At 37.5% G+C, this 24,244-nt stretch overlaps 1 protein-coding gene across 2 annotated transcripts in view; it reads left to right on the top strand.

The window, feature by feature from the left end:
- SWIP (strumpellin and WASH-interacting protein) overlaps positions 1-24,244 on the top strand; it is a 944,327-nt gene that overhangs the window by 206,461 nt on the left and 713,622 nt on the right. For both annotated transcript variants that reach the window (XM_067099922.1, XM_067099923.1), the window contains 2 exons: positions 7,396-7,497; positions 18,676-18,819. In XM_067099922.1, coding sequence (XP_066956023.1) covers positions 7,396-7,497; positions 18,676-18,819 — 246 coding nt within the window. The remainder of the gene's footprint in view (positions 1-7,395; positions 7,498-18,675; positions 18,820-24,244) is intronic.

The raw sequence follows: 24,244 nt of genomic DNA, 5'->3' as shown, positions 1-24,244 counted from the left end.
CATTAATGTTTCACGTTTAATTGTCTATGCAATTCGTTCAACGGTTGTTATCGAGTTAATGTTATGGTGTGCGAGAGGTCACCGGGCGAGGTCAAGATCTAAATTAGTTCATCTTTTTGCCCAGCGCAGTACGGGTAAACACTTTTAGTCACTGGCGACGAACAGTTAAACTCGGCATCTGTTATACTTAGTTTTTGTTAACGTCTTTTCTGTTTTTGCTCTCTCTGTCTTTATCAGTGATTTTCTGTATGCCCTTGTGCGTATATCGAAGTATTTAGTTTATTCAATTATAGACTCGTTTCTATTATAACTAACTGACTCTGCTTCCAGAGCCTTCGTATATATGGGTATGCGTTCGATGCCTAAATCTGGTATAATTTTCCCTAGTTTCGTCCGGATGAGCTTCCCTTTTCCATTAATGTTTCACGTTTGTCTATGCAATTCGTTCAACGGTTGTTATCGAGTTAACGTTATGATGTGTGAGAGGTCACCGGGCGAGGTCAAGATCTAAATTAGTTCATCTTTTTGCCCAGCGCGGTACGGGTAAACACTTTTAGTCACTGGTGACGAACGGTTAAACTCGGCATCTGTTATACTTAGTTTTTGTTAATGTCTTTTCTGTTTTTGCTCTCTCTGTCTTTATCAGTGATTTTCTGTATGCCCTTGTGCGTATATCAAAGTATTTAGTTTATTCAATTATAGACTATCCATTATTATATATATATATATATATATATATATATATATATATATATATATATATATATATATATATATATATATATATATATATATATACATATATATATATATATATATATATATATATATATATATATATATATATATATATATATATATATATATATATACAGTGAACCCTTGCTACTTGGCGGTTCGACTATCGCGGATTCATGACCTCGGATTTTTTCCATTACGCATGTATATTATAAGAGAAAATATATAGCGGATTTTCGGAAATTTAAAAATAGTCGCGATATATGAAGACCCAAATATTTCATTAATTCCATTAATAATTATTAATATCTGCTAGTACTGTTGGTTCATTGCATTATGACATATAATTCCGTACAAAATGAAATTAAACAAAAAGAGAATGTGATCATACGATAATTCATTATAGTACTAGTAAAATTAAACTGAACATGAAACGCTAATCAGATGCAGTCTGACATTGTCATATTTGAATGGTGTAAGGCTGCTGATGGCTACATATATACTAATTATAAAATACAAATGTAATGAATGTGCATCTTTTCCATGAATCTTTTGTACTGCATCCAATAATATTGTTTGTTGTAAAAATCACATCTCGAATAAACCTATACTACTACAACAAAAAAAGCATAAAATAGCGTAAAGTATATTTGAATTTGAAACTAGCATGTAAGATGGGCTGTGATTGGTTCCATTGGTGATAGATGACGAATCAGCTCCCAAGTTTTGTAATCTCGCCTGTGATTAGTGTTTTGACCGTTTCTCCGACCCGCAGCAGCTTCCCTTGTCTCTGACCCACAGCATCTTCTCGCGGCCACTTCGTTTCCCCTCTCTCTCGGTAGATAGATGCTGTTTACATTACCAGTGTGCTGTGCGTGACAGTGTGTGTTTGAAGTTGAACTTTTTTTAACTTTGTTTAACCCCTACAATGGCTCCCAAGCGTTCTGCTTCTGCTAAGGCTGGTACTGAGCCTAAACGCCAATGGAAAATGATGGCGATTGCTGAGAAGGTGACACTTCTCGATATGTTGAAGGAAGGGAGAAGTTCTGTGGCCGTGGCCGCCATTTTGGAGTGAACGAATCCACCGTTGGCTACATTAAGAAGGATGAGGCGAAGATTAGGAAGGCGGCTGCCATCACCTTTAGCAAGTCAGCAAAGCGAGTTATTTACGGCTCGTAATAAAGCGATCGTCCGTATGGAAGGTGCTTTGTCAATCTGGATTGCCGACTGCCGAAGAAGAAAATAGCCTTGGATACGAACACCATCCGAACCAAGGCTTTGAGGTTGTATGATAATTTCGCGGCAAAGGAACCTCAAGATGATGGAGACCACGCTGAAGAAGAAGAGGAAGACGACGAAGATGATGTAGATGAACCTCAAGCAGGGACATCCACTGATTCCCAGCCTCAGACATGACGTTTTACCGCCAGCAAAGGATGGTTCGCCAAGTTTCAGAAACGCGCCTGAAAAGCGTTTCCCTGCATGGCGAGGCTGCTTCGCTGACACGGTCGCTGCTGAAACTTATGCGAATGAGACGTTCAAGAATATTATCGCTGAAGGTGGATACAAGCCCGAACAAGTCTTTAATATGGACGAGACGGGTTTGTTTTGGAAGAGAATGCCATCGCAAACTTTCCTGTTCAAAGAAGAAGCCAAAGCCTCTGGCTTTAAAGCATTCAAAGATCGTGTTACCCTCGTGATGTGTGGCAATGCTGCGGGATTTTTGCTAAAGCTAGGGCTTATTTATAAGTCGAAAAACCCTCGTGCTTTGAAAAATAAAAATAAGAATCTCCTTCCGTGTATTGGATGCATAATCCAAAAGCATGGATTACGAAGATGCTGACCTCCAACTGGTTCCACCAGTGTTTTATCCCACAAGTCAGTAAATATCTCTTAGAGAAGGGCTTGCCATGTAAGATCCTTCTCCTGTTGGATAAGGCTGGTGGACACGCGACTGATCTTTCGCATGAGGGCATTCAGGTTGAGTTCCTGCCACCCAACACAACGTCCTTAATTCAACCGATGGACCAAGGGGTTATCAGGGCGTTCAAGGCCCTCTACACGAAGAATACCTTGGCGGACCTCGTTGCGTGTGTGGATGCCGCCCAAGAAGATGAGGATGAAATATTCAATTTGAAGGCGTACTGGCGGCAGTACACAATTGCCACGTGCCTTCAGAACATCCAGAAGGCACTGCAAGAAATGAAACCTGCTACCGTTAACGCGAGCTGGAGGAAGTTGTGGTCGAGATTGTTTACGACGACGAGGATTTACTCCTGCCGAGATTCAACACTCTGCAGTATGGAAATCTGTGCAGTTGGCTGCGATAATTGGAGGTGACGGGTTTGGCGACATGATGACGGAAGATGTTGACGAGTTGTTGGATTGCCATTCCCAGCCGCTAACTGACGCAGACCTCGAAGACCTGACAAAATCAGCCAGTGAGGAAGAAAATGAACCACAGGAAGAGACCCAAGAAGTTGTCGAAGAAACAGGCTTAACATTAGAACGGCTTGCCAAGCTCTGCAACCTAGCGAAGGAGCTGAAAGAATTGTCACAAGAATGGGACGAGGATATGGTTCGTTCTCTGCAGTTCTGCAACAAAATTGATGAAGACATGACTCCCTACAGGATGCTCTTCGATCGAAAAAAAGAAGCAGCGGCAGCAACTTCCGATCACAATGTTCTTCCAGCCTGCATAAAAAAGAGCCAGTTCCTCCTGCTACTATGCCTTGGAAGAAATTGAAGAAGTGTCCCAGGAAGAAGTTGAAGAGGTGTCCCAGGAAAAGACACCTCAGTCTGAAGAGACGTAAAATACTATCATTGGCTGCACAGTAGAAGACATCATCAGCTTCATCATCATCATTTCTACTGTGCAGCAAATTCATCGCCATCATCATTCAAGTTTTTCTTCAACTTCTTTCATGGTGGGTACAGTAACAATCTTTATTTCTTTATATACTTTAATATTCTAACATTTTAATATTAGTGCCTGTTTTAGATTAGGGTACTGTACATGCATTAAGTGTTCTGTACATTAAAAGGTGGTTTGTTAACAGTACATATGAGGAGGGATTTATTGTAACTTCCAACTCTATCGTGGTGAGTAAAATACTGTACAATTGTACAGTACGCACCATAACAATCTTTCTATTTTTTTATGTTCACTTACTGTTTTATTGCTTATCATTTGTGCCTATGTATTGTATGTACGTATTGTAGATATCTGTACATTACTGTAAAGGGTGGTTTGTTAACAGTACTATGTAAAGGGAGGGTTTTAAAAGTCTGAATACATGTTAAATAAATACTGTAAATATGGTGTCCCTACTTCGTGGATTTTCAGCTATCGCGGCCAGTTCTGGAACCTATCTACCACGATAAACGAGGGTTCACTGTATATATCTACCTCTGTGGTGCCTTTTTGCTTCGTCAAGTCCCTTCTCTCTCAAGTCCTCCCTCACACAGTTTCTCCATCTCTCTTTTTGTGTTCCTTGTCTTCTACCCTGTACTTCCATCTCCATAGCATGTCTTCCAATATGGTCTTCCTCCCTTCTCAGTAGGGGTCTGGGTGTCTGTACCTTTTAAGTCTCTCCTCCTGCACTCTTTTTGATATTTCAGCCACCTTTGTTGACCCTTTTATATACTCATTCCTAATCCTATCCTCCTTCATTACGCCAGACATTCATCTTAACATTCTCGTCTCTGCTACGTCCTTTTTTTTTTCCTCTGTCATTGTCGTACTAGCCATTTCTGTACCATACAGCATAGCTGGCCTTACCACTGCCGTATGGAACTTTCCCTTTGGTCTTAATGACACTTTTATCACAAAGGCAGCTCTCCAATTGTTCCAACCTGCTGTTATTGTATGGTTTACCTTCTCATTCATTCTTCCACCAGCCTCAATGATTATACACATATTCTGTCTTGACCTGCCTATCCTCATTCCTCTGTTCTCCAGTGCTATTCTCCACCTCTCCAACTTCCCCTCCAGAACCTCCCTCCTCTCTGCACACAGTGCAATGTCATCTGCATATAATATGCTGCATGGCACTGTCTCTCTCACCTCCTCTGCCATGCTATCCACCACAATGTTAAAAATAAGTGGGCTAAGGGCTGATCCCTGGTGTAATCCAACCCTCAAATCAAATCTCTCAGTCTCTCCAACACTACTCATTCTTCGTTGGGCGAGTCGGTAGAGTTGTCGCCTAGCACTCACTAGGCCTGAGTTCGAGTCTCCAGCCGGCTAATGGAGAATTAGAGTAATTTATTTCTGGTGATAGAAATTCGTTTCTCGCTATAATGTGGTTCGGATTCCACAATAAGCTGTAGGTCCCTTTGCTAGGTAACCAATTGGTTCTTAGCCACGTAAAATAAGTCTAATCCTTCGGGGCAGCCCTAGGAGAGCTGTTAATCAGCTCAGTGGTCTGGTTAAACTAAAATATACTTAAATTTTTTTTTTCCAACACTACTCCTCACTCAGGTATACACATTCCAATACATCTCCTGAATCATCCATACATACTTCCTTGGGACCATCTTCTCATTCAAACTCCTCCAAATTTCCTGTTTTGGGACTTGTCATAGGCCCTCTCAAGTTCTGTGAACACCATATGTCAGTCCCTTAGCCTTTTTCTGAATTTCTTCATTATCTGTCTCAGACAGAGCATACCATCTTTGTTCCATTTCCTTTGATAAATCCCAGCTGTTTTCTCCCTATTACTACTTCCTCTCTTAGTCTGGCATCTATCATTCTTTCTAACATCTTCAAGGTGTAGGACGTTAGTTTAATATCTGTATAGTTACCACACTCTTAAACATCTCCCTCGCCTATGAAAATTGGTATCAGTATACTTTCCCTCCACTCCTCTGGTATCCTCTCTTGATTGGAAATATTTTCCGTCAGAATATAAGGGATGTCCACTCCTTCATCTCCTAATGCTTTCCATACTTCAACTGGGATCAAGCCCAGTTCTGTCACCTTCCCATTCTTCACCTTTAAGGAATTTAGTACCTCCTGCCTAGAGAAACCTATTACCATTCTCATGTTCACTTGTGCATCCTCTCATATTAGTCTTACATTTTCTTCAGTCAACAGTTGTTCAAAATACTCTTTCCATTTTTTCAAGATGTCTTGTTCCTTTCTAAGTACAATACCATTTCAATCTATAATTTGCCTGATATGCTTCTGTTTCTGACCTTTGATAGTTTCAGCATCTTCAGCCGCATAAATGAGACATGCAGTTACTCAACCAAGGGGCAGTATTCTGACACTACTTAAACAACACAGCCTTACTGTAAACCGACACTGGAAGAATTATTAGAAAGCGCAGAGACCATGTATATAGAAACCTGGTTCCACAGATTGCAAATGGCAGAAGATATGAATATAAATCAACAACGGCCTGCATTAAACATACAGAGGAACACAGACTTCATTCTCCCTTCTTCAAGGAAACCACAGGACATGCATGAGACTCCGAAGGGAGACACAATCAACAGAACATCCCTGAACATGAAGCAAATCAAGGCTATCAGCCAGAGATGGGAATCACACCCTGTGCTGAGACTATCAGCCAGAGATGGGAATCAGGCCCTTTGCTGCAAGGTGTGGCACAGAGCATTTCCTATGGCGCATCAGAAATGCCCTTGCTGCTGCACAGACCACCAGCAAGACAATGAGAGTCGCTGACCAATAAGAGTTCAGCACCCCAATGATGTCTTGCTTAAAATTTTAGGCATAGCCACAAAGTCTGCATGTAGTAATATAAACCTTGTATGTCAGTTTATAATATGGTCCTGAAGACCTCACTGATGATCAAGGAAACGGTCCATCAACTATAATAAGTAAATGGAAAGAACCTGAATAATTCTTCCAGATTCCTGAGAGGCTTGCCTGAAGAGAAAAAGAAGCATAGACCGGTTCAGAGGATAGATAAAATGATAGCATCAGAGAATAATGACATTGACTTCAATAAGAATATATCTGAGTGTGTGTGTGTGTGCATAAATAAATTTATGCCAAGTAATAACAAATTATAACAAGCTCATAAATAGTAAGCTAGAATTTTATGGTTTACCCCTGAAGAGTTTTAGACTGAGGAATCTGGAATGGTTAATGATTACATTATTATTTGTATTCTGATTTACTATTTATAGAAATTATCTGTGCTGTATTCTTTTCCCTTGTATTTTAAGTATCTTAGCTTTGTTCTTTTGTCTTGAATAAATAAATAATCTGCCCTTTGAAAGCTTACTATGGTATTTCATGGTGGTTTTGACTTGTCTGTAAGAGTATATTCTCATTACAGTTTACTTGAAATGATACTTAAATCATTGTTCTTTTCAGTAATTTTCACTTATATGCTCATGTCATATAGCAAAAATATTTGTTGCTTTTGTTATCTATTGTGAAGTGTATGTATAGATGCTGAAGTGTTGTGATGGGAATTTTTGATCTAACAGTGTTAGAGGTACAGTAAATTTAATTTTATATGTGATGGTATCTTGGCATTTTATTAAGATTTTACTGTTGATCAAACTTTTGCTCATAAGTTTGGAACTGCTTATCAATTTTCCCTGTTCAGTATTCGGTACCAATTTATTTGGGATTTTTTGTGCAGCTTTAGTTTTCAAAACGCTTTTAACTCTTTTCAGTCATTGCTACGTCACCCTTATGACAGAAGTGAAGTTGTAGTAACCAGGAATGGTGTCCTCAGAGAAGAAATGTTAAATGTTATTCTTGGTTGGTGTGCTCAGGTAAGGAACATAAATGTTTAAGTCAGAAATCCTATCATGTGTTGGAATGTTGAACACAAGTAACTCATGTGAGTGAAATTGTCATTTGCTTCGTGAAAAGCCCATCCAACAAAATTGGTTTTATTTTTCTAATTAGAAGAAATAGTTTTTCCTGTACAAATACAAACCTTCATGCTTTACATAGGATTTTACTTCAAGCATGAAATGGAAATGACCATTCAAACTTATTGACAAGGTAATTAACTACCGACAGGTAGTGGGAAACCCCACTCATCAGTCTACATTCCACTTTGCTTCCGGCTGCTGTCATATTCAGTTGTGTCTGAGGACTCTCTGCCCAACTTTGCCATTCAAACTTTTGTTTTTGATGAATTAAATTGTGTACTCCTTTTCCTTTTGGTTTTTGACATTGTTTGTAGTATTATGATTGAAACCCATCGGTCAAACTAAGCTTTCTCGCAAGGAATTTAGCATAGTTTTTCTATGTTAGGATATAATACCTTGTTTTTGTCAAAAATTAAGCAGCTTCTGGAAGTGTTCATCAGCAGCTGCCATTCTCTGATTTATTTACTAATAAATTTTCTTTTCAAGTATTGGAAGAACTGTAAGAGCTTGGTCTTCCTCAGGTAAGGTAGCATTTCTGTCATGACCTTCCTTTTTACCCTGTTGGAGGAAGTAGGCCATCATAACTTTATTCCTCTGATAAGTGTGGCTTAGTCTTTGATTGTGGACTTGATCAGCCCTGCAGATAAGGCGATTGTTGACAGCATAGGAAGAATAAGGGAGCCAGTAGTGTTCTCCCTTTCGTTCATCACTCCTTTGTCTTCCTTCACCTCAGCCACACTTTTCTCCATGCTGCAGCTTTTGAATGGGGAAGTCTAATCCTGCTTTTGAAGCCTAATTAGGCTTCTTTCAGCGCACTCTCCCTGTCAGGGAAGAGCGGGGAAGCTCAATCACTAAAGATGGTTGATTTTTCCTGTATAAGGTCGTCTGCTTCCGTCTTGTCTGTCCGTGAGCTTTCGAGCTTGCATCAAGTCGAGTTCCCTTTCTCACCAAGACTCCAGAGTTGCACAGAGAAAAGGCTGAGCTTCCTGTTTGCATCACTCATTTGTTTCCCAGTACCCAGTCTTTGGATTAGTCATACAACTGTGGTAATGGGGGAGCATGCCAACTCTTCTCACTGTTACACATCAGGATCTTGCAGAAAGGGGTTTGTGTAACTCGTTTGCGCAGCTTGTTCACTTCCCTTGTACTTGGTCTTGAATTGGGTTTTTGGGGGGCAACAAGCTGGTGGTTTTCTCTGTCCGTTCATGGTTGGACGATCATGGTGACAGGGTAGCACTATGACTTTGCACCACAGTTCTTCAGGGTTGCATAGAGAGGGGCTGGTACAACCTGTTCATGTGGCTCATTTGCTGTCGGTGTGCCCAATCTTCTGATCTGATTTCTCAGTGGCAATGGGTATTGTGCTTTTTTTACTGCCACCTCACATTTCTCTTCCAAAACTTCAAAGTGGAGCAAGAAGTGCGCAGCTTCACCTGGCTCTTCCCGCAAGAAGTATGGCTAGGCTTCTAGCATTTGGTCTTTTCCTGCAGCAGTTTCATTGATCCAGGGTCCCCCAGGATCCAGGCGTTCCGGTAGCAGGGTCTCTTGCACCCTATCATCAAGGCCCAACATGAGCGAGGGAAATTGAGCATGCAGATGTTCTTTTCCCTCTCCTCACTGTATCTCTAGAGAGGTCCAGGGGTCCCAGGTTTGAGGTAGGGCTCATGCAGCACTGCAACCCATGCATAGCAGGAGGAGGTCCCCCATCCCTCCATCCTCCACCACAGATTGATGACTGCCCACAGCTTCATTCACCTGGTATTGGCTGTCTTTACCAGGCTGTGGAAGGGTGCACTGTGCCATTCACCTATTGCCCCTACTTCTTAGGATGTCGTTGTGGATTTATCAGGCCTGTGGAGCTTTTAGAAAGGGGAAGATTGCTACCAGTAAGGCTATACTAAGTAGCAAGATTGCTACAGTGATCAGGAGTCTGTGAAAAGATGTAAAAATCTTGAGCCTTATACTAATACTGTACTGTACGAACTTTTTTAAAAATCATGCACCTCAAACAGTCCAATTCTGTGTTACAGTACAACCCAACCTAACCAATCAGCTAACTGATACCTAAGCATATATATACAGAACAAAATTTTACTCCAATCTCTTTCCTTTGTTTAAATGTTGGACCTGACAGTGCTTATGTTGTTACAAAACGGCAAAAAACCATATACAAAAGGTCCTTAAAACTAAATCCTGCCACAAAAAAATACTCATCTTCACAATGATACTCAAAGATGCTAACATATAAGTAAAATAGAAGTCTTTACCGTCATACTAATGCAAAATGCAATTGCATCACAATTTAGCAAACGCTTTCATTACTTGAGAGCAGGGTTCAATGCTTCCACTATCCAGTTTTACAGGTGTAAAGGTAATTTCCCACAGTGTAGGTGCAAAAACATTATAATTATAATTGAGTACGATGTACCCTAGATATTCCTGTGTCTAGGGTTCCAAATAGCACACTAGATGTGCATTAATGTACTGCACAGAAGGAATGCAGCAATTATCCGTCAATTATCCAGATCATTATCCAACACTTGACATTTTCTGAGAGCACGGACCAGGTACCAAAAGATATATATATATATATATATATATATATATATATATATATATATATATATATATATATATATATATATATATATATATATATATATATATATATATATATATATATATATATATATATATATATATATATATATATATATATATATATATATATATATATATATATATATATATATATATATATATATATATATATATATATATATATATATATATATATATATATATATATATATATATATATATATAATAATATTATATATATATATATATATATATATATATATATATATATATATATATATATATATATATATATATATATATATATATATATATATAATAATATATGTGAATGTCTTTTCCTGTAATACCACAGTGTAATATGAATATAAAAAAAGGCCCATAAAACACTATTTAAACGTTGCAACCATATAATTCGGGCACTTGCTTCTGTGTCCCTGTTCACTGGTAGAATATGGACAGATGAAATGTTACAAGGGTATATATACAAAACATATGTAGGTGTGGCATTGTCTCCGATGGTATGCAGGTGACCGTTTCCTAAGAAGGAGGAGAGTAACCAATTCCCCTAGTGTTTTTGGCCTCATTAACTCCCCGTTTGTGACGATTCTGGAGGTCTTGTTCTCTGCGCCTCTTCTGAAGTTCAAAACCACTAGGGAATTGGTTACTCTCCTCCTTCTTAGGAAACGGTCACCTGCATACCATCGGAGACAATGCCACACCTACATATGTTTTGTATATATACCTTTGTAACATTTCATCTGTCCATATTCTACCAGTGAACAGGGTGCAGAAGCAAGTGCCTGAAATATATGGTTGCAACGTTTAAATAGTGTTTTATATTATATATATATATTTTTATATTCATATATATATATATATATATAAATTTTTATTTTAAAAGATTTGAAAAAGCTGCTGTCTATTGGTTGGCAGTGCTGCATGACCTGAGGAAATGTTGGTAAAATTGCTTACACTCATGAAGAGACTGAGAAAGGGTTTTAGGGTGTGGGAAGCCTAGAGAAGTTTCTAAGGTGGGGGGTGGGGTCAGATGGCTGGGTGCCATGGGAGGAGAGCAGCAGTAAGGCTGTTTACAAGAACTCGCACAGAGAAAGGATTGTTTTGGAAGGTGGTTGGAGCAGGGCAGGAGTTTCCATGGGTGGAAGGGGTTTGGGCGAATGCAGTGTAGGATGGGTGGAGAGGGGTAGGCAGGTGTTTGACTTAGTTTGAGGTATTTTTTCATGTTTATGCATTTCCACATTTTATTGAAGGATATGTACAGTACTGTATTGTAACTTGTATTGAAATACGCATTAACACAAAGCAAAGAAAAAAAGAGAGAGAGAGAGAGAGAGGGGACAACGAATGAGGTATCACATACATTAAAGCCTATAACACACTCACTCTTTCCCTTTTTTATTTTTATTTTGCACTGCACTATTCACATTTTTATATTCCCAACATAAAAGATGTAAAAACTGTCAAACTTATTACCCAAAAGAGATGCACATTTGATAGCCTTGTGTGTACTTATGCAGTTACCAGTAGTGGGGTAGTGCCATCAGTGCCCTTCATGCAGTGCACTGTAGACAGTATTTAAGGTTCTTTGCAGCATGCCTTCGGCCCCTGGCTGCAACCCCTTTTGTTCCTTTTACTGTACCTCCATTCATATTCTCTTTCTTCTACTTTCCACCCTCTCCTAACAGCTGATTCAAAGTGGAACTGCAAGGTTTTCCTCCTGTTACACCTTTCAGACCGTTTACTGTCAATTTCTGTTTTAGCGCTGAATGACCTTATAGGTCCCAGAGCTTGGCCTTTGGCCTAGATTCTATATTCAGTTCAATTTTATACATATACAGTTGGGGGATGAGGAATCGACTTATAAATAACTCATCGTGTTACCAACATCTATGACAAAAACTCATGACAGTTGTCACATTAGTGTATAAATGTTTCAAATTAATGTTTTACTCCGAATGTGAACATTATATTTGAGGTGAAATATCAACTGTAATAGAATATTCCCTTGTGTAATTGGTATGTGTGATAATCATATTAGAGTCACCTAAAAAAAAAGCAAAAGGGTGCTGTAAACATTGATGAAATTCCATAGATACAGTCAACCCCCTGTATTCGGGGCGGGGGGGCGGGCGTTAGGGACCACAGCCACCCGTGAATACTGAAAATCCGCAATATATTGGAACCCCCCCTCTAAAAATGCTTACGGGCAGTCCCCAGTTATCAGCGGCCTTGGTTATCAGTGATCTGGTTTTACAGCACTTGTCTAGCGACGATGATAACTGGATTTTCAATGCCGATATGCACGATCCCCGCTTATCAGTGCCAATCCCCACTTAACAGCTGCGCCGTTCCCCAGTTATCAGCACCAGTAACCGGGGATGGGCGCTATTATCACCGATTTTTGGTTACTGGCAATTTTTGGTTATTGTCACACCATCTGGAACAGAACCCCCAACGATAACTGGGGACTGCCTGTATATGTAACCTTCTATTTCAAGGCAATCAGCATCAAGGAAAGCTGGTACCTTGCTGTGTTACTGGCTCCTTCCAACCCTTCCAGACAATAGCTTTCGTCATGGAGAGAGAGAGAACAAAATTATACCTTAAACTATTATCCTGAAACACTTTAATATAATTTCAAAGTCATCTTACAGAACTGAGCACAGTATACCTTAAACTAAAATGCTTAAAACTGTTTATGTTAATAGTTCAAACAAAGTTATACCTTCAACTATTATCCTAAAACACTTTAATATCATTTCAAAGTCATCTTGCAACATTATTACCCTTAAAAATATGTGGCTCATGGCTATGTGTGAAACCAATAAAGTTACCCCTGAGAGAGAGAGAGGGAGAAAGCGAACAGAAATACGTATGCACATTCAAAAAATATTTAATATACTAGTGACAATACATACACAAAGGTAAATAAAAATAGATTCACAAAACTAGGTTATAAGAATATGCAGTATCCATAAATATTAAACTAATAAAATCAGTCATAATAAAAGAGGGGAAACTCCCTCACAAAGCCTTGGCGCTATAAGCCAATCAGCAGTTATCAGAGCTGATAATCTGCTGTGATTGGGTCTAATCCTTCCAGCTAATAGCGTCGCTGTTACAAACCTAGAAGCCAGTCAGCATTGAGGTAACATACTTTACTGTGTGATTGCTACTTCTAACCCTTCGAGCCAATAGCTCCCTTTCTATCTGTGTATCCATCTTTCACATTCTACAAGTATCCTTTGGCATAAAAAGAGAGCGAGAGAAGGGCTGAACTGAGTTGTTTACATCGTTTTAACAATAAAAATGTCAGGATGATAGTTTTTTTATACATAATACAATGATAATAGATCAGCATAATAATGCAGTATACATATATATACGGACAGTCTCTGGGTTATGACGGGCTCGGCTTACGACGTTCTGAGTTTACGACGCTCTTCAAATATATTCATCAAAAATTATTTCCTGGGTTACAATGCATGTTTCAGATTACAACGCTGATCCGACGGAACAAATATGCTCCAAAATGGCAGAATGGTCAAATTTTGGAGGTTTTTTTAATGAAAAACTCAATAAAAATGCAGGATCTGTTGTTTTCAAGACACCCAAAGGATTAAAAGTAAGATTTTCTTATGATTCTCAACGGTAATATTTTGGATGACTCAGTCCAATGCTTGTGATGGAAGAAAATTCACATTCGCGGATTTTTCCTAGAGCAGAATTCACTAATTACTGATTTTTATTTTATTTTCGTGACTAAATACAATTTTTTATGATAAAAATATTATTTACTAATTTTCAGATAAGGTAACCACAGCAAAGTATTGATAAAATTTTGAATTAAAATCCCGTGAAATCACAGAACTGCTTACTGATGTAACATTCTCTCTCTCTCTCTCTCTCTCTCTCTCTCTCTCTCTCTCTCTCTCTCTCTCTCTCTCTCTCTCTCTCTCTCTATCTCTCTCTCTCTCTCTCTCTCTCTCTCTCTCTCTAATAATTCACGAATAATTTCACTTTTGAGATTTAAGTAATGCCAACTGCCCATATCTCTCTCTCTCTCTCTCTCTCTCTCTCTCTCTCTCTCTCTCTCTCTCTCTCTCTCTCTCTCTCTCTCTCTCTCTCTCTCTCTCTCTCTCACTACTGCATATATCCTTTAAATAAATATGGATTACTGTATATAAACATAAAAATATACTAAAATTCCATCATCGGTTGTGTTACAATTTTTTTATTGCTTTGACGTAGGGTTCATGATGACACGTTATCGGCTTGAGGGATTAGAAGTAGCCAATAACAGAGCTCGTAGCAACCCCCTCTCTCCATGACGATACGCTGTTGGCCGGAAGGACTGAAAGAAGCCAATAACAACCCCCTCCTCGCTCTCTCGCTCTCCTTGACGACATGTTATTGGCAGGAAGGGTGGGATTTTAACTAACCACAAAGCTTGTACCTCAACGTCTTTGCACACACTAAAAGGAGGGCGAGTAGTATTTTCTCTCTCTCTCTCTCTCTCTCTCTCTCTCTCTCTCTCTGGGATAGAGACAGAGGGACAGAGAGAATAATGGCACAAGAATTTTTTTAACAAATTTGTGGGAGATGGTGAGGACTATCCAGATTTGTATGATAAATAAATGACTTACCTAATAATAAGTACTAATTTCCAATATTAATAAGATTAAATATAATAATAACATACTCTAATTAAAACATTTATGCATTTTTGTAGTAAATTATTTCAATTTTTAAACAAAGACATATCACCGCCTGTCTTTTTCCTAAAACTTTAAGCTATGGGGGAGGGTGGAACTGTCAAATATGTCAAATTACTTGAGAGATGTGCGTGTGACTTATGAGAAATGCTTCTCTCTCGGAGCCTACGTATCCGCGGATTCGGTGCTGGGTCAAGGAGCTGAATCTAATCCTTTTTAGTCTAGCTTTGTTGGTTGTTCTTTTAATGCGTGGTGAGTTGTTTTTTATGGTCGGTTGGAAGAGAGTGTTGGGTAAAGCCTCCCTTTCATCTCGTATCACTAACAAGGTTAGGCTTGGTCAGGTGGTCGGGATTGGTTGTTTAGCTCCTTGTAGTTTTTGTTAATACCTAGCTCTGTCATGTAAGAGGATAGCCCCCCATTGATATGATTCAGGTAAAGGGCTCTGTCATGTAAGTGGGTCAGCCCCCATTGACACGATCCATAGCAGGCTCTGTCATGTAAGTGGGTCATCCCCCATTGACACGATCCAGAAGGGCTGTCAGTCATAGGTCACATCCTCGCTGAAGCTCTTGCGGCAAGCAGACTCATAGACAGTATCCATGAAGTCTTCTGCCCAATCAGGTAAGAACCATGGTTTTTGTATATCCTACAACATATGTTGTTTCCCGTTTTTAGCTATTAACTGTCTCTTGCCCTCCTCCAAGGGTGCCAATCAGCTAAGTATATATCTGATGGGTAAGTTGCATGTACAAAAATGATATTTTTATGATAAAATAAAGTTTTGTACATACTTACCAACAGATATATCGATAATAACCCTCCCAGCCTCCCCTCAGAAGACAGGTGGAAGAGAAAATCTGATTAGAAAACGGGAATGGTTCCTATTCCGCCACCCAGCGGCGGGAATGGTAGATCACCTGACCTACCTGTCGCGTGTGCGCGAAATTTTAATTTCTGTCGGGAACGTCGGAGACTATAGCTAAGTATATATCTGCGGGTAAGTATGTACAAAACTTTATTTTATCATAAAAATATCATTTTTTTCCTTACGTCTGCGTGCGGTAACTCGGCTGAACATCTCAGAAATTTTTTCGTCATGTTGTCGTAATGTTTGCATCGTTTTACATTAGTCGTTACATAAACTTTTATATATGAAAATGTGCGCAATTTCATGTAGAATACAACAGAAAATAGCTCATGGTTGTAGCTTTTATCAGTTTTGAAATATTTTCACATAAATCACGATAACTGCCAAAATTTCAACCTTGGTCAACTTTAACTCGACCGAAATGGTAAAAAACGTAATTGTAAGCTAAAACTCTTACATTCTAGTAATATTCAATCGTTTACCTTCATTTTGCAATAAATTGGAAGTCTCTAGCACAATATTTCGATTTATGGTGAATTTTTTAAAAAAACATTTTCCTTACGTCTGCGCGGTAACTTGGCCGAACATCTCAGAAATTCTTTCGTCTCATTGTCGTAATATTTGCACCATTTTATATTAGTTGTTATATAAAGTTTTATTTATGAAAATGTGCGCAATTTCATGTACAATACAACAAAAAATAACTCATGGTTGTAGCTTTTATCAATTTTGAAATATTTTCATATAAATCACGATAAATAGAAAAAATTCGACTTTCGGTCAACTTTAACTAGACCGAAATGGTCGAAAACTGCAATTGTAAGCTAAAACACTTACAGTCTAGTAATATTCAATCAATTAGCTTCATTTCTCAACAAACGGGAAGTCTCTAGCACAATATTTCGATTTATGGTGAATTTTTTAAAAAAACATTTTCTTATGTCCGCACGTTACGCATTCATGCATCATTTTGTGATAATATTTTCTTTGTGTTGCTTTGATCGTTTTAAAATTTGTTATATACCAAAATCATCGCAATTTAGTGTACAATAAAACTAAAAAAAATTAAGTCATTAGCTTTAACCGTTTTGCTTACAGTGCGATTTGTATACAATTATATACGATTTTTTTTTTTCGCTGTCATATATTCCAATATTTATATATGATAATGATATTTTTTCATTTCTGATGGTTGCATACTAAACTTCAGGCAATGACAAAAAAATGAGCCAAAAATGAACTCTTAATCTTAAAAACTAAAGCGTGCTGTGATTTTTTGAAAAAACTTTTTTCGCTTTGGCGCTAACTCACTGAATGCATGGCATACGGGAGACGTTTTTGTAAATAGGGCTTTTTGTTAAATGGGGATTGGTGCCAATAACGAAGGTCAGTGCATATTGGCGCAGAAAATCCAGCTATCTTTGTCGCTAGACAAACGCCATGAAACCAGATCACCGATAACCGGGGACTACCTGTACCTTGAGTACCCCTTTTGGCTCTTCCAAATAGTATTCTGTGACTCTCCAGTTTACGAACCAAGTTAAGAAATGAGAACATTCAACTGATGAGACGTGACTCTCCTTAATAGGGAGAGGTGTCACCTTTTGCAGATTTTTAAGATGGTATTTGGTTCACTTGTCTGTAGCTAGTCTTAAGGCAGAGTTAGAAACATGATGTGTATAGCTAAGAAACTTGAAATTTTGTTTTTTTTATGTTGTTAACCACTACTTAGAGGAGTGCTGATGCCATAAGGCCCCATTATAAAGTAAATGAATGTTTCTGCCTTATGAGTGAAGGGATTTGCTTTGAATTTTTACCACTTATTCTACAACTACTTTTGAAAGTTTGGAGAAATTTAGAAATTTGACCTCTTAAGTTCATTTGTTTTTGCAGTTGAAAAAAATTGTGACGTCACTTTTCAAAAATAATATACAAAAATAAAAGATACACAGAAAAGTGATTTTTTCCGACGACAAAATAAAGAAATAGTTATACTACACCCTGTAAAAGTTTCATTAAATTTGGATCAGTCTTCTTGGAGAAATAAGCATTTAGTTTGAAAAAAGTAAGTTTTAAGAAAACAGTAAAACAAAATAATTTTTGGACTTTCAAGAATCCTGAGAGAATCAAGACATCCTGAGCAAGTTATCCCCATATCATTATAACCCATTTTCTCTGTGACACTACCACTGGAGAGAATGGGATATTTTAGTGGGTGACAGTTATTTTTTAATAAACTTTTTGGCACACTTTTTATAGGATTTTTTACAATTTGTTGTTCACAGTGTCTTACAAGCGATGAACAAAATTGCCCATGAACCAGTCTAAACTTTTTTTTAGCAGTAACGTTTCAAGATATGTTTATTTACCCATATAACAGTCCAAAACATTGTATAACTTACTTGATCTTATCCAGAATTATTCACACACATGATTTTTTACAAATCTTTACAATTTGTTCTTCACAGTGCCTTATAAGTGATGAACAAAATTGTCAATAAACCAATCTAAAATTTTTTAGCATTATCGTTCCAGGATATGTTGATTTAAATATAAAACAGTTGAAAACTGTTAATAACCAAAATTCAATAATTCCTCGAAATTCAGCAGTCGGAGTGCCCCTTAAGCAGCTGTTTGACATGTGGTTTGTTTGCTTTAACCAGGTGATAAGGCATACAGTTCTTGAGTAAGAGACATAATGTGAAAACTCACAGCTGAATATAATAATTTTATTATATCATAGTGAGATATCTCCTAAATATAACATATTTTTTGTAAATCTAGTGTTGGAAACAAGAAAATTTATTATCAAAGCTGAGTTTACCACATTGTTTGATTTGACATTTTGAGTTATTTTTCCTCCTTTAGTTGGAGCAGAGTGGCGGGGAAGGATGGTGGTGTGATTTCCAGCCTCAGGTTGTTGGTGTTACTGGCTTGATCATCTTTCATCACACTGTTTTTAATTGTCAAGATAAAAGAGTTGCCAAGGCTTTGGTCAACATTTATAAGAAGGTAAGATGTATTATCATTTACAGTTGTTATTGTAAGATTAGAGGTTATTGATGTCATTCATTATTTCAGGTACAGTATATATTTATCATTGCCTAATGTATTTAATGATCTCTGAAAAGGATCCCCTGGAGGAGCCTAAACTGCAACGATTACCTAATGTTTAGCTTATTTTGAAGCTATTAACGTTAACAAGAGTATTGTCCTGTTGAATTTCAATAATTATGGGCATCAGTTCATCATTCAAGTGAGTTCTCTCCATTTTTCTCTGTCCTGTGCCTTTTGTGCCTGAATTCTCTTCAGGTCAAGGTCTTAATCTATCCTCTTTTTCCATGATTTCTTGGACCTACCTATGGTTTTTTCTCCTCTTTTCATATCTGCTGTTTTTCTTATATTTCCAAACCATCTCAGTCTAGAGATCTTAATCTCTTTTCCAGCTGTTAGACACTGTATCTCTCTGCTGCCCATCTTTCATTATACAATCTTCCTACCACAATAGTATGGCCATAAATGTTAATTCTGTGGTCACACTTTCCACTGCACAGAGAAGTACAGACCTTATGTACCTGTCATAAGCCTTTGGTTTTTCTAGTACATAGTGGGAGGTTGGCATTTACCAGTAGTCTAGCTATCTCTTTTGATTTTATTCAGGCTGCAGCAGTTCTTTTTATGACTGCCCTTTCAACCCATTTCACATTCCAGTGTGTCTCCAAAGTAACAGAAATTTTGTACCCCTTAGTTCTAAGACCTGCCCAACTTCCACAAGATATTTCTCCATTTTCATCTTTCCTCCATTCCCTCTTCTAATACATTTTGGGCAGTGTAAGTCTCATATCATGTATATTTTTTTATCTTGAGCATTTCTTGTGATATCATCTGTAAAATTTGGTACTCGGTACAGACTACTCCCCCATACCTACCTTACAGTATTCACAATTGCCACTGTTTGACTGTTCTTTCTGCATTTCTTCCTTTCAAGTAACCGTAAGCTTTGATTTGTGTGTGTTAGTTTCAGTTCTCCCCTTTCTTTAATGCTCATTCATCTTTTAAACATTTCCACAATTTCCTCCTCAGATTAAACTTTAAAACTAGGTCATCTGCTGTAGCAGCTCTCAGTGGCTTCGTTTTCTGTACCCCTTTGTAACTTCCTCCAAAACTGTGATGAATAGCAAGGGGCTCAGACATGATCCTTGATGGACACCAACATTTATCTCAAATTCCTTTTCTGACATACCAGCCACTTGCTTATAAAGTAGCTCACCGAGATAACGGATTAAAGTGTCTGAGCCTACCCAGCTATAAAAGAAACTCTGATATATCGTTGTATATATACATGAATGGATGTTTTTGCCATAAATTAGAGGTAAAGGCAGTCCCCAGTTATCGGCGGGGTTCCGTTCTGATGGCGTGACGATAACCGAAAATCGCCGATAACCAAAAATTGGCGACTTTTGGTTATCGGCGCCTCTATTAGGTATGTATCGGCGCAAATACCCAACTGTCGGCACCGATAAGCGGAAATCAGCAATTTTCGGCACCAAAAATTGCCGATTTCCGCTTATCGGTGCCAATAATTGGATATTTGCGCCGATACATACCTAACAGAGGCGCCAATAACTAAAAATTGGCAATTTTCGGTTATCGACACCTCTGTTAGGTATGTATCGGTGCGAATACCCAATTATTGGCACCGATAAGCAGAAATCGGCAATTTTCAGCGCCAAAAATTGCCGATTTTCGTCGCTAGACAAGCCCTGTAAAACCGGAACGCCGATAACCAAACCCGACAATAACCAGGGATTGCCTGTATATTTATACCCTGTACCCGTTAAACTACTGTAAAATGCTTATAACTGCTTATTTTAACAGTTCAATGCCTAATTTAATAGTTCAAATAAAAATATATGTTAAATTATCGTACTAAAACAGTTTAATATCAGTTCAACCAAAAATACACCCCAAACCATCATCCCAAAACACCCAAAGTCATCTTAGATTACCTTCCTAAAACTGTTACTCTTAAGTGTACAGTATACACCCCTAAAGTGCTTATAACAATGATTTACTAATTTTAAAATAATGTTATTGTAAACACAGCAAAATATCTATAAAATGTTTACTGTAATACAAATTAAATAAATCTTTAATGCAAATTAAATAAATGTCTTACAGAAGTGTGACAACTATTCGAGTTGGTCATTTTTCTCATAGTATTGAAGTCGTTCCATTTTATTTTTGCTGTATAGTATATTTATATAAACAAACAGTACCTGTAAAGTAAGATAAAAGCCTTATTATTAACCTGTTAAGCGTCATCGATGGCATATCTTGGTCGGCTGCATCCCACATCACAACACCTTCAGCGGAATAACACATCCTACCCCTTTCAAGGATGGTGCACTATCAAATTCTGAGACGAAATGCTCATCCCTCATGTACAAATTGTAGGAATGTCAGTTGGTAACACAATGAGCCAATTAGCAGTAAATGGCAACTTTTTTGTAGGGGAAAGACAGTCTGACAAGAGGACAACGACCTTCACCTCCCACTACACCTCTAGCGTTCATTGGTAGACAACTGATTTCTTTTTGTTTGATCCCATTTATCACCCTATAATGAGCAATCTAAAGTGAAAGAAAAATCTTTTGCCTAAAGAGATATTATTACTACTCGTTGCAGAGAATGATGATGACTACGATAAAAGGAAATAATGGCGCCTTTTCCATAATCAGCACAAAAATTTGTTCACCCAAAGGTGTGAAATTTAGTGTTCAGGATAAGGGAAACCCTATGGAGTTTTTTTGACAAGTTTTTTTGATAAAGTCATGGAGCACGCTGTAGCAGTAACAAACAGATTTTCCATCCAGTTTCTAGATGAATATATAGAAAGTTTACCTACAATATCAAGTACACTAAAATGGTATAACACAAATGAAAATGAAATGAAACAGTTCATTAATCTACTAGCTCAGTGTTTCAGGGAATGGCATTCGAAAGAATCATTTTTCCCCCTTTTATGTTTCAAGCTTATAACCTTTAGGATATAAACAAGCAAAATAAATTCTTTCATCTTTTCTTATCCTACATTATTTATTATCCTAATATTTTTATACAAAAATTAATATCAGTGTAAAAAAGAAGACAAAAAAAGCATTAAAATTAGTATAGACCAAATGACCACTCTGCAAGCTAGCAAATGTGATGATATGGGAGCAGCAACATCTCTCATAAAGGATGCTTAACAGGTTAACTGCAGGACAGTGTATAGTACAGTACTGTAAAGTGAAATTACAGTGTACCATAAGCATAAACATGTATTCATGTGTGGATGATGTGTGCTTTCTCCCTCACTCAAACTTCCAGCATTCCTTTTGGCGCTTGATTTGAAAAAATAGTTTGGCGCTCAATCCGGACGTGAAAACCCTCAAGTTGATATTTCCATTTCACACCAATACATCTGGAAGTACAATATACCATGGTCCGTTATCTCGGTGTGCTACTGTTATTTAGAATTTGTGTTATGGTGCAATAATGTCACTATATTTTAATGAATTATCCTAATTGTTTATTTTGGTACCTTGCTAAATGCTGTTTAAAAGTCCAAAAACATGATATGCTGTAATCTCTTCCTCTTTGCTTGGTACTGTACTTGTACAGTACTTGCTATAAAGTGTACTTGTACAGTACTTGTTATATTTTTTTATGACTGTTGCTGTTGACTTCTCTAGCACGAAGCCAGACTGACAGTTAGTGATTTTAATAAATTTTCTTAGCCTTTCTTCTAGCACCTTCTCCAGTATTTTTTTTAGCATGATTATTATAAAGCTCTTTTCCCCACTCTTTTGGCCATATCTCTCCCTCATCAGGTTTTCATACATTATGGTATGCTCACATGATTAGCTCTCCTGATGCTTGTATTAAATTGCTTGTTATTCCAGGTGTCTCTTGGGGTTTTATATTTTTCATCTTCCAAAGGGCTCTTTTACATTATATTCTCTATTGGTGTTTGTCGTGCCAACAACATCCTGTTCATATTCATTTATTACAGTATTAATAATAATAATAATAATAATAATAATAATATAATAATAATAATAATGCCTAAGCTGTTTCCATGTTTCTTTCTTTGGAACCAAGACTCAGTTTTTATCTTTATAAGATTTGCACCTTTTACTCTGTTGTGATCTTTTGTCAGTCAGTTTATTATCCTTGATTTTTGTTTCTTTTTCTCAGCTGCATTGAGTTTGGGTTCCAGTCCTCCCAACTCGTGTTCTTTTCCAGCAGCCTTTTAGCCTCCTTCATTTTTCTTTCAATTCAGTCATCTTCTGTCCCTTTCATCTGCCAGAAATGGATGACTCTCTGATCTTCAGTTATCCATCATATATTTTGTTTCCACATCGGTCTCTTTTTATATTTCTTCCCCAGTGTTGCTCAGTATGCTACTTCTGCTGCCCTTGGTATGCCTTCTTTCAGCAGTTTCCACTGACCATTTTTTGATGCTTTATTTTGATTTTGATAATCCTCTTTTACTTATATTTTAATCCCATCTGTTTATTTTTTAGTACAGTAGCTCATCAGATAATGAACAAAAGCGTCTGAGCCTATGCCGGTATAAATGAAACTCTGATATATCGTTGTATATACTGTATATGTGAATGTGTGTTTTTGCTGTAAAGTATAGTTATACCCTGTACCCCTTAAAGCTAAAATGTTTATAACTGCCTATTTTAAGAGCTCGCTACCTAATTTAATAGTTCAAACAAAAATACATGTTAAATTACCATACTAAAACAATTTAATATCATTTCAAACAAAAATACACCCCAAACCATCATCCCAAAACACCCAAAGTCATCTTACATTACCCTCCCACAACGGTTAGTTTACTTTTAAGTATGTACACCCCTAAAATGCTTATAACAGTGATTTATTCATTTTAAAATATTAATATTAATGTAAACACAGCAAAATATGTATACAGGTTTACGATCTCTTATCCGATATTCTAAAAACCGAAATATTTTCTGGAGAGAAGTATGTAATCATTTGCAAAGGTTAAACAATACAGCTATGTTTATACAGGCAGTCCCCACTTATCGGCTGCATTGATTAACAGCATTTCGGTTTTACAATGCTTTGTTAATGACATCGTTAACCAGATTTTTGGTGCCAGTAAGCAATTTTTGGCTCCGGTAAGGAGTTTATTGGCGTCAGTAGGCAGTTTATCGTCATTGGTAGGCGGTATATCGGTGTCGGTAGGTGGTTTATCGGTGTTGGTAAGCGATTTTCGGCACCGGTAAGCGGTTTAACACTGATAATCAGGTATTGGCTTCGAAACTTACCTATCAGAGACGCCAATATCTGGTTATCAGGCCAGAAATCGCCAATTTTCAGTTATTGGCGATTTTCGCTAACAGTATTGTCATGC

This window comes from Macrobrachium rosenbergii, chromosome 56 (genome assembly GCF_040412425.1).
Source record: "Macrobrachium rosenbergii isolate ZJJX-2024 chromosome 56, ASM4041242v1, whole genome shotgun sequence".
Classification (NCBI taxonomy): Eukaryota; Metazoa; Arthropoda; class Malacostraca; order Decapoda; family Palaemonidae; genus Macrobrachium; species Macrobrachium rosenbergii.
This window is presented reverse-complemented; position numbering and strand designations above follow the sequence as displayed.